Source organism: Octopus bimaculoides, chromosome 24 (genome assembly GCF_046866305.1).
Source record: "Octopus bimaculoides isolate indiv1 chromosome 24, ASM4686630v1, whole genome shotgun sequence".
NCBI classification, from domain to species: Eukaryota; Metazoa; Mollusca; class Cephalopoda; order Octopoda; family Octopodidae; genus Octopus; species Octopus bimaculoides.
Genome location: NC_142951.1, coordinates 31417403 through 31428745, shown reverse-complemented (window position 1 = coordinate 31428745; position 11343 = coordinate 31417403). Strand labels below are relative to the sequence as shown.

At 40.4% G+C, this 11343-nt stretch overlaps 2 protein-coding genes across 3 annotated transcripts in view; one reads left to right on the top strand and one right to left on the bottom strand.

Annotated features, from left to right (window-relative positions):
* Window positions 1-7206, top strand: LOC106877228 (uncharacterized protein C1orf50 homolog). The gene is made up of 5 exons (XM_014926089.3): window positions 1-148; window positions 3659-3771; window positions 4898-4984; window positions 5731-5862; window positions 6868-7206. The coding sequence occupies exons 1-5, from the start codon at window positions 106-108 to the stop codon at window positions 7096-7098; spliced, it is 606 nt and encodes a 201-aa protein (XP_014781575.1). The 5' UTR covers window positions 1-105; the 3' UTR covers window positions 7099-7206.
* A 2207-nt stretch (window positions 7207-9413) lies between these two features.
* The window catches only part of LOC106877225 (uncharacterized), a 6812-nt gene continuing 4882 nt past the window's right edge, over window positions 9414-11343 (bottom strand). For both annotated transcript variants that reach the window (XM_052976702.2, XM_014926085.3), the window contains exon 4: window positions 9414-10525. In XM_052976702.2, the coding sequence (XP_052832662.1) occupies window positions 9807-10525 (719 nt within the window). In that variant the 3' untranslated portion in view covers window positions 9414-9806. The remainder of the gene's footprint in view (window positions 10526-11343) is intronic.

Genomic DNA, 11343 nt, shown 5'->3' with positions numbered 1-11343 from the left:
TGCGACTAAAGACGTATTTCGTTTACAGTTTTATTTCGTTTCGTTTCTGCCATTTCAACTTTAATTTTCTAACTACCCCTAGTCCCATACTATGACATTCTCGTTATGGCTCTCACGCAGGAAACAAACACAATTAATGATGTAGCAGGTAAAATTTTCTCTCGTCATCGCTAGTTTGCTTTCTTTCAGTGATGGATATTATATAATAAGAAATATTTAATGATATTTAATTTACGATTTGGAAATAGGGGGGGGGGGGGGGAAAGATTGTTGTTTAGTCCCAGTTCGGCTCTATGATACAAAGGCGTTCCAGCCACGACTATCTCGACTTTTCTTTAGGTTCAGTACAGAATAGTCTAGTACGACATTATCCAAAGTACCATGCCTCGTTGTTTAGTCCCAGTTTCTGCGCTGATACAAGGAGACACCTGTTATCAAAGGCATTACATCTACGGGCATACCTACACATGGGTACCCCGCCACCACGAATTCGTTTTCTCATAACTTTCAGATAAATGGATATTTTTTAATGAAATTTTTCAATAAGTACGCTTCAGGTGGTGTAGATTCTGATTATATCGGAATCTGTTGTGAAAAAAAAAAAACAAAAGAAAAAACAAAAACAATTTATAAGTAGGAAGAGGAATTTCGGAAAATTCACACGAGTAGCTTTGTTTCCTCGTAACTTTAACAAGAATGGGTATTTTTTAATGAAATTTTCTACGAATACTTTTCAAAGCGTGTAAAGTGCAACTATATCATAATTTGATGTGAAAAGGAAAATTGTGAGCACGTACACATATATACTGATGCACAACACAGTCGAAAAACTTTTGTAGGCATGTGTGATGCCTGTCGGGATATATGTGTACTAACTCACCAATTTTATTTGTTCATATTAAATTTCGGTTTAATCGTAATCTCCACCCTCTGAAAGGTGTTTAGAGAAAATTTCTTTGGAAATTATCCATTTTTCTGAAAGTTAGACAGTAGAGCATTGCTTGAGAAACATTTGGTTGCTATTTCTAGCAGATCGAGGGACCATGTAGCAGCTTCATCCTTTTCATTGATTTGTTTACTTTTCGCTCTAATTACGTAAAACAACATATTGAAATGGGGGGAGGGGAGTTTCATTAACTTATTACAAAACTTGTTTACCTCACACACACGCCAATGAATCTACAAGGGAGGCTTGCTACGAGGTCGTTCGACCTGCTAGAAGTAGCAACCAAATCTCCATTTAAATCACATTCCAGTGTCTTCTGCGAAGAAAGGTTACACTGGACAACGTAAACCTGTGGATGCTCAATTTCTTACAATCAGAAGGTGTGGTCACGGCTAGAACATGTTCGATCACATGCTATTATCTATGTCTTGCAGTTCCTATAAATAATTTTCTCTTTTTCTCTCCTTGCTCTTTTCCCTTGTCAAACGTGAGTAGCCATGCAGATCCCTCCGCAGGAACCTGCTCTGCTCCACCCTGCCTCCATAGTAACCCCCTCATCCCCGAGCAAGGTGTTCATCCCCTCACATACTCCCCCCATCGCTCATAGTCTTGTGAACTGCACAGTGATCTCAAAATGTGTATAAAGACCCCCTTCGGTCATGAATAACCATAAGATTGCACGTGGAAAACTCCTCTCCGAGGTACAAGTCCAGTCAAGGTTGTTTGTGGAAGACCAGTAAGTCATCCAAGCATGACAGGTTCCCTTCTCCACACCGATATTATCCAAGGGAAAGGCAAAGGGGCCGATACAGCTTGGCACCAGTGACATCACAACTCATTTCTACAGCTGAGTGAACATGAGCAACACGAAATAAAGTGTCTTGCTCAAGAACACAACACACAGCCCGGCCCAGGGATCGAACTCACTACCTCATAATCGTGAGCCTGACACACTAACCACTGAGCTATGTGCCTTCATGCATGTCTTCACATTCTGTTCTTTACATCCTGACAGATGGTCTAAGCAGCAGAGAATGTCTTAAGTACCCGTAAGTTTCTTTCATAGCTGTGTAAAGTCTTCGTTTTTAATTTTAATTAAAGCAAAACCAGAACATAATAATAATAATAACCCTTTCTACTAAAGGCAAAAGGCCTGAAATTTGGTGAGAGGGGGCTAGTCGATTACATTGACCCCACCCCCACCCCACTGTTTCACTGGTACTTAATTTATTAAACCCAAAAGGATGAAAGGCAAAGTCAACAGTGGAATTTGAACTCAGAACGTAAAGATGAACGAAATGCCGCTCAGCATTTTGCCCAGCATGCTAACAATTTGGCCAGCTTGTCACCTTAATAATAATAATAAGACCTTAATAATAATTATTATTATTATGATGGTGATGATGATGATGATTATGTCAGCTCAATGCCTTTATAACTGAGATAATAAGGATAGTTATTTTACAAGTACATTACACACACACACACACACACACACACACATAGTTGAAATAGGTCAATAAACACACCTGATAACAACTGTATAATTATAGTTATATAGTTGCAGCATTAGTTATATAATAATGTCAGCTGTATCTCTGATTTATTTTTTGTTTTGTTTTTGTTATCTTCTATTTTTCACAAAATCATGTCAGGTTCCTCTCTCACCCCTAAATGAGAGTAGCCATATAGCTCCCCTACAATGAGAACCTGCTCTGCTCCACTCCCTTCTCTTATACTTTAACTCTCATGTGCTAGCATAAAGCCCCCCTTCCTTCCCAGGTTTCGTAGTTTTGCACGCTGCATGGTGACCTCACCAGTGCCCTTAGCATCAGAAAAAGCACCTAGTACACACTATAAAGTGGTTGGTGTTAGAAGGAGCATTCTTAAAAGATGAAGGTAAAGTTACCCTCTCGAGTCATAAGGAGTCATAACTGCATTCCCAGTTTCATGACATATATATATTCCCCACCTGGATGGGACGCAGGTCTGTCACAGGATTACTCATTTTTGCCAGCTGAGTGGACTGGAACAATGTGAAATGAAGTGTTTTGCTCAAGAAGATGATCACTTACCTGGTCTAGAAATCAAAACCACAATCTTACAATCACTAGTCCAACACCCTAACCACTAAACCATGCAGTCCTTGGACCCTGTTGGATCCTGTTAGACTGTCCAACCCATGCCAGCATGGAACATGGACATTAAATGAGGATGAAGGTGTTGATGCCACATGGGCCTCAGGCACACTGGTTCTGTGTTGCCATGTAGGAACTTCTACAGGTGTCATCCTCATCACATGGTTGCCCATCATTAGCCTGGTTTCATCCCAAAGCCCAAATCAAAGTGTCAGTTTCAGTTTGCATCCTTTTGGGGATCAGTAAAAGAAGTACCAGTCAAAAACTGAGGGTTGGTGGTATCGTCTAACCCCCCCCCCCTAAAATTACTAGCCTTGTGCCAAAATTTGAAACCATTATTGTTGTTGTTATTGTTTCTATAAGTATCTTTTTGCTATTTTCTTTCAGCCGTTTACCTCTTTTGTTTGTTCTTCATTCTAAGATGCTGGAAGCCTTGTGGTGTAACTGTGGTGGAGGTTTCCATGTATGCAGTGAGATTAAATGTTTGTTAGACATGCAGCTATGATTTCTTGTACATATTTATTTCTTGACTCATGCTGGCTACTTCCATTACACAATATCGTTTCTCTTCCAGTGCAACTTGTTGAGCGAAGCAGTGCCCCTGGTGGTGTCCAATTGGTCAATTCTCACAATGCACACAAGTCATCTCCTGTCGACTTGGTTGAGCTAGCTCAACAAATACAGAAGGTATGTAACCATCAAACCATTTTTAACCTGCTTGATCACGCCCTACTTGTACAAACCACGCCCACTATAATATATTGTATGTTCATCGTACTGGTTGTTCAGCCAACCACAACACCAGCATCAATGCCACACCATCACGCTTTCTTTGTAAATCCAGTTGCGATAGAGAAAGAGGGGAGGGACAGGTAGAGGACACTTCTGGAAGTCTTCTGCTTTGACCCTGCATATGTGTGGCCTCAGGGCGATGGTTATTTTCCCCAGACCTGGAAGAACATTGTGTAGGTGTGTCTTGTTAAAACCCTCATTTATCAAAGTGATGAGAGAGTTCACCATCACCTGAGATTGCTATGTCTAATTCTAAAATAGGTAGCTTTTAGATTCGGCATTGAGGGTAGGGCAGGTGTTCAAAGAAAGAAAGATGTTTCTCCAGCAATTAAAGACCACAAATCAAACTTTGTTGCCAACCACAAATGTTACTCTTTTACTCGTTTCAGTCATTTGACTGCGGCCATGCTGGAGTACCGCATTCAGTCGAACAAATCAAGCCCAGGACTTATTCTTTGGAAGCCTAGTACTTATTCTATCAGTCTCTTTTTGCCCAACTGCTAGGTCACAAGGGACGTAAACACATCAGCATCAGTTGTCAAGCGATGATGGCGGGGACAAACAGACACACACACACATATATATATATAGACATATATACGACAGGCTTCTTTCAGTTTCCGTCTACCAAATCCACTCGCAAGGCTTTGGTCAGCCCGAGGCTATAGTAGAAGACACTTGCCCAAGGTGCCATGCAGTGGGACTGAACCCAGAACCATGTGGTTGGGGATCAAGCTACTTACCACACAGCCACTCCAGCGCCTATGTTAGTTAATCATTTGACCAACTTCTTGTATATATTTTAATGTAATAGTGTGGTTTAGTATAGATGTGTGTCCTAAGACTAAACAATTACTAAACCACCCTTCACATCAAAGTACATCATTATCACTTGTAGCCCTCTCCGTCTCTTATTCCAAGGCCTTCTGACAGGCTATGGACAGTGCCCTTTCTTTTCACATACACTCAAATATACCATCCAATCATGGATATATGTATTGGTGTCTGGATTATTTTACAGGGTAATGAATTCATTCGTGCCAACGCCATCAACAGGCTGACCGTGATTGCTGACCAAATAAAATACCTCCAAGATCAGGCAAAAAAGGTAGGGAAAATATTTCATGTTGCATATAAGTGTGTATGCTTGTGTGTGTGTGTGTGTGTGCTGAAGCATGTTATATAATATTTAAGGTTTTCTGACTTGTTACTTAAGTTTCATGGATTGGTTAGTTTTTTTCCCTGCAAATAGAATACAAGATTGCTTGCACTATTTGATTTGACGCAACAAATTCAGCCATTTGAAAAAAAATGTGGAAAAACAATAAACAGCAAAAATGGAAAAGGGATCATAATTTGCTATTTTGTCAAATAATCTCTATCATCAATCCTCAGTTTCTATATAAAAAAAAATTCAAAGAAAACTTAGGTGTTAAATCAGTTTATACATATATACGACTGGCTTCTTTCAGTTTCCGTCTACCAAATCCACTCACAAGGCTTTGGTCGGCCCGAGGCTATTGTAGAAGATACTTGCCCAAGGTGCCACGCAGTGGGACTGAACCCGGAACCATGTGGTTGGTAAGCAAGCTACTTACCACACAGCCACTCCTGTGCCTATTTGAGCCTTGAAGTCTTGTACCATGTTTTGTTCTTTTGAGGCTCAAGACTTTTCATACACCCCTCGTATAAATATATGTATGTGTTTGTGTATGTTTATCAAGAGGTGGGCTTATCAGTCACTAGCTGAGTCACAAGTGTAAATTTGTCTGAATGTAGAATGTTCTTAATGCTCAGTGATCATCATAAATATATACAGGACACATGCATAAACTTCATGTCGTTCCCTTGCAGGTCTTAGAAGAGTCCCACAGAGATGGCATGCTTCATCATGTTGCTTGTAATATAGTGAAAAAACCTGGTCATGTCTATTATTTGTACAAGAAACCCACCGGTCAAGATTTTCTCTCCATCATATCACCTGAGGTAAGATTTCTAAGGGCTACTGTCCCCTCTTTCTGTTTTTCGTTTTAGCTAAAACTATTTCAGAGTTGTCTTTTCAGTGAATCATTACAAAGTATACAGGGTCAGCAAGGGACCTTTTATTTGGTCACTTGAAAATACAGGATTAATGTAAGGGATCAGTTGACATAAAATAGCAGCCAAAATTCCCTCATATCACACTCTTCCATCATCATGGTCAGTCAAGGAGATACAAACATACACTCACATATACATCATCATTTAACATCAATTTTCCATGCTGGCATGGGTTGGACAGTTTAACAGGACTGGCCAGCCAGAGAGATTCACCTGGCTTGAATTGTCTGATTTGTATGGCTGGATACCCTTCTTAGTGCCAACCACTTTACAGAGTGTACTGGAGTGATACATTTCACATTGCTCCAGTCCACTCAGCTGGCAAAAATGAGAAATCCTGTGACAAACCAACTTCCTGTCCAGTGGGGAATGTATTTGTTATGAAAACCAGGCAACACCTTAGGAAGGGGCTTTATCCACCCACCCTTATTCACTCTCTTTTGAACTTACCTACCCATTAACTTGTGTGTTTGCGTTGACACCTCTTCACCTCTCCTTTTCCAACTCAGGTAGTCCTGCATCTCCTCTACAGCCAGACAACTGTTCCTGTCCTTCCATCATCCTTTTGATTCTAATCACTCAACATAAAGCCATCATCCTTAATATTACACCCTTCCCTCAGTTGAGGGGTCTTGTCTTGCAAATTACTTGAAGATTTCACTGGTATTGATGCCACATAAAAAGCACCCAGTGCACTCTGTAAAGTGGTTGACGTTAGGAAGGACATCTAGCCAGAAACCATGCCAAAGCAGACTGAAGCTTTGACAGTCCTCTGGCTTGGCAGCTCCTGTTAAACCATCCAGCCAAGGTCAGCATAGACATTAAATAATGATGATGATGATGATACACTGATTTTTACAGAGAGATGACTCAATTGTTTATTTATTACAGGAATGGGGACCAACGTGTTCAAATGATTTCATTGGTGCTTTCCGCCTGGAGCACGACCAATCTTGGACTCCTATTGAGAATGTTGAGAAACGAGACAAGGAAATACAGTTGATGGAGAAAATCATTGGCACTCACAGGGACTTATCTAAAGAGGCTGGCATCACTTTCAGTACGTTGACTGGCACCAGCGAAGGGAAACCTGATGAGAAGCTAGCACTCTCCCAAAGCTAGGTTCTGTGGGATTGATCGATTTCTTTCTTTTTTTTCCTCACCTCCATACTAACACCTTACAAACTTTTAAATAAACTATTTTGACAATGGGTTTTTAAGAAATCAAAATGGTATTTAATGTATGAAAAGTTTTCAGAGAAAAAGATTTCAGGGCTTTTGACAATTTTTATTACTTTTTCACAAACACTAAAATGTGTTTTTGAAAAAAAATTGGGGTACATACATATATATATATATATATTTAATGTAATGCTCGCATTACTTAAATAAATGGAGTAGCATGAAACGTGCGTACTGCAATCATCTTTAAAATCCATGTTGCTTATTTTGACTTTTTGATCACCTCGTTTTTGGAATGGTTTTTGTATAATACCATACCATACTATATTCGGGTGCCTAAATATAAGTACCTTATTCAATTTTGAATCTAAATCTCTATATATATATATATATATATATATATATATACACATATATATATATATACACACACACACACATAGGCGCGGGAGTGGCTGTGTGGTAAGTAGCTTGCCTACCAACCACATGGTTCTGGGTTCAGTCCCACTGCGTGGCACCTTGGGCAAATGTCTTCTACTATAGCCTCAGGCCGACCAAAGCCTTGTGAGTGGATTTGGTAGACGGAAACTAAAAGAAGCCCGTCGTATATATGTATATATATATATGTGTGTGTATATGTTTTAGTGTCTGTGTTTGTCCCCCCAACATCGCTTGACAACCGATGGTGGTGTGTTTACGTCCCCGTAACCTAGCGGTTCGGCAAAACAGACCGATAGAATAAGTACTAGGCTTCCAAAGAATAAGTCCTGGGGTCGATTTGCTCGACTAAAGGCGGTGCTCCAGCATGGCCACAGTCAAATGACTGAAACAAGTAAAAGAGTATATGTATGTATATATATATAACAAGAGAAGACTACTCTGTTTGAACATTTTGCAACATAATCTCCCTTTATAGGGCGTTGTATATTTGATACATATTGAAATATACTGACATTTAAGATGCAGAAAAGCTTATGCTGTTTCTTTACTTTTTGTTTTCTTTTATAATTCAGTCGAAAGTAAAATACACACACAAATAAAAAGTATAAAAAATTGTCAGTTGTGCTTACTGACAAATTGATTCTGGAGCAAGTACCTAGCACGGCAAGATGTGCAACCCCTCCCACTTGTAGGACTGACTTGCCAGTGGAGTAAGCGAGAGGTAGTTGATAGCTTCCGTTACCTAGGTGACCAAGTCATTAGTAGAGGTGGATGCTCCAAGAGTGTAGCTGTGAACAGCTATGCCACAGGGCAGTGAAACATGGGAAATGAAGCTAGTAAGCTTTGCTGGTTGTGCAATGCCAGTGTGCATGTATGACAAAGTGTAAGCATTTTGAGAGAAAGTTGGGCCTAAGGGGCATCAGGTGTGGTGTGCAAGAGAGACGACTGCACTGGTATGATCATGTGATGCATATGGACGAGGACAGCTGTGTAATGAAGTGCCGAACTCTAACTGTGGAGGGAACCTATGGTAGAGGCAGACTCAAGAAAACATGGGACAAGGTAGTGAAGCATGATCGTCAAGCCTTGGATCTCACAGAGACAATGACTAGTGACTGAGGTCTTTGGTAATATGCTATGCTTGAGAAGACCCGTCAAGCCAAATGAAACTGTAGTTGTGGCCAATGCTGGTGTCCTGTAACTGGCACCCATGCCGGTGTCATGTAAAAAGCATCATTTGAGTGTTGGGCCTTGCAGAGGCAATGCGGCCGAAGCTGATGTCACATAACTGGAATCTGTGCCAGTGGCACATACAAAGCACCCTTTGCACTCTTGGAGTGGTTGGCGTTAGGAAGGAAGGGCATCCAGCCATAAAAAAAACCATGCCAAATCAGACTGGAGTCTGGTGCAGCTCCTCAGCTTACAAGTCCTCGTCAAACCATCCAACCTATGCCAGCATGGACAACGAATGTTAAATGATGATGATGAAGGTATTTTGTCCAGCACTGACAGCTCTGCCAATCCTTTCCTCTGTGAACCCTCAGGAAGTGTCACAGGTTCAGAGTTACTTAACCCTTTGGCATTCAGAGTTTCCTTGTCAAATGTAATGCTTAATTTATTCGTATTGCTTTGAATTAATCATGTATTATTTAGATTTGAGATTTCAATGATGTGATAAGGGTACCTGTGAGAGGTTGGATCTTGCAGGTTTGCACATAAGACAGGTAGAATATTTGGGCTGGGTATGGCTGATTTGAATGCTAAAGAGAGGATTTACCAATATTCTATATACAAGAACCATTCACAAGAGAAAATAAATTGATAAAAAATGATTTATATATACATATAAAATATAAAGAAGAAAAAAAAAACTACATACATACATATTTCTAAAGTGATTTCTGACTTTAAAAAGAGCACCAACCAAAGACAAGTCTTTATATACGGACATACACATATGTATGTATGTACACATGTAGGTGTCTCTGTGTGAGTATTCCAACTGAAGATTGTTGAAGAGCGTACCATTCTAAAAGCAGTATAGCCGACTGTTACATGAAGGATGAAGTCGAGTTGTCACATAGTCTTCATATAAAGGAGAAAAAAAAAAAAGTGAGGGATAGAGAAAGAGAGAGAGAAAGAGCAAAAGAGAAGGAAAGAGAGGGTGTGAGAGAGAAAAGACATGACTGAGGTTAGGGGTGGTGCAATCACTTTGGCCAACGAATGGACATGTTTTCTTTATCATGAACAAACTTGACTTCACTAGATTCGAGACCCCAATTGAAAACAGGCTTAGAAACCGTTTTAACAACTGCTCCGCCAGTAGAATTGACGTTGGCTCGAGCTGGCATCTTAGCCAGAGATGACCGATACCTGTTGTTGCCAGCGATGATGCTTCCACAATTTCGACTTTGCAGTGGTGACCGAACACCAGAGACAACACCACCACCACCACCACCAGCATCAGCAGCAGCAACCACTGCTTTCGTTGTCTTCTTATTTTTGTAGATGTTGTTGTGATGTTGTTGCAGGGACATTGCTGTATTCTTCTCATTGCAATTGTCAAATGCAGACTGACCAACCTCTGCCTCTGTCCTTGGCTTTTTTTTCACTGCGAGTGGGATGCTGCTGGCCTTGCTTCTCTCCTTCCGGTCAAGAGCACCAACCGAAAACAACTGCAGCTTATGACCAGCATCGGTACAAGTTACAGCAGCAGCAGTAGTAGTAGTAGTAGTAGTAGTAGTAGCATCATTAGTTGTAGTAGGAGTAGTGTTACTGTTGATGTAACTACCATCAGAGCCTACATCCATATTCAACACATCACCAGTCACGTCTGTAACCTCATCCGCATCACTGCAATGGTTCTTCTCCAGATTCCCATCTTCGGTTTCCTTTTGTTTGTTCTCTGCAATTTGTGTGGAAACTTCTGGAAAATAAATGAACAAATAAATAAATAAAATAAAAAGACTGCAACAATATAAAAAACAAGCAATAAAACGAATACCTCTACCCTGCCAACAACAAGTGTTAATTTTCTATTTGTTTCAGTCGTCGGACAGTGGTCATGCTGGAGCACCATTTTAATGGGTTTTAGTACCTCTTTTTTATTTAAAGCCTGGTACTAATTCTGTTGGCCTCTATGGTAAAACTGCGAATGAATGGGCATGTAAACAAACCAACAAGCAGTGGTTAGAAATAAACACACATATATATATTTACACACATATACATACTCACACACATACATAGATACACACACAACATAGATACACACATATACATATATGTATATATGCAACACCATTTTATGTCTGTTTTCAAGGTTAGCATGGGTTGGATGGTTCAACAGGAAATGGTGAGTCAGAAAACAGCGACACAGGCACAAGTGTGGCTGTGTAGCTCCACAGTTCGTTTCCCAAGCACATGGCACCTTGATAAGAGTCTTCTTTCTACTATAGCACCAGTCGGATCAAAGCCTTGTGAGTGGCTTTGGTAGATGGAAATTGAAATAAGCTCTTCATCATCAACATTTGCCTTCTATGCTGGCATAGGTAGGACAGTTGACAGGAGCTTACCAAGTAGAAGACTACCCCAGCCTCCTGTGTCTGTTTTGGCAAGGTTTTTACGGCTGGTCCTCACACCAACCATCCTGCATCTGGTGATAGAAAAATTGCCTCAACAAATTCTGTCTGACCCATACATGCACCAGCACCAGTGGTCATTAAATGAGGATGATATGCATAC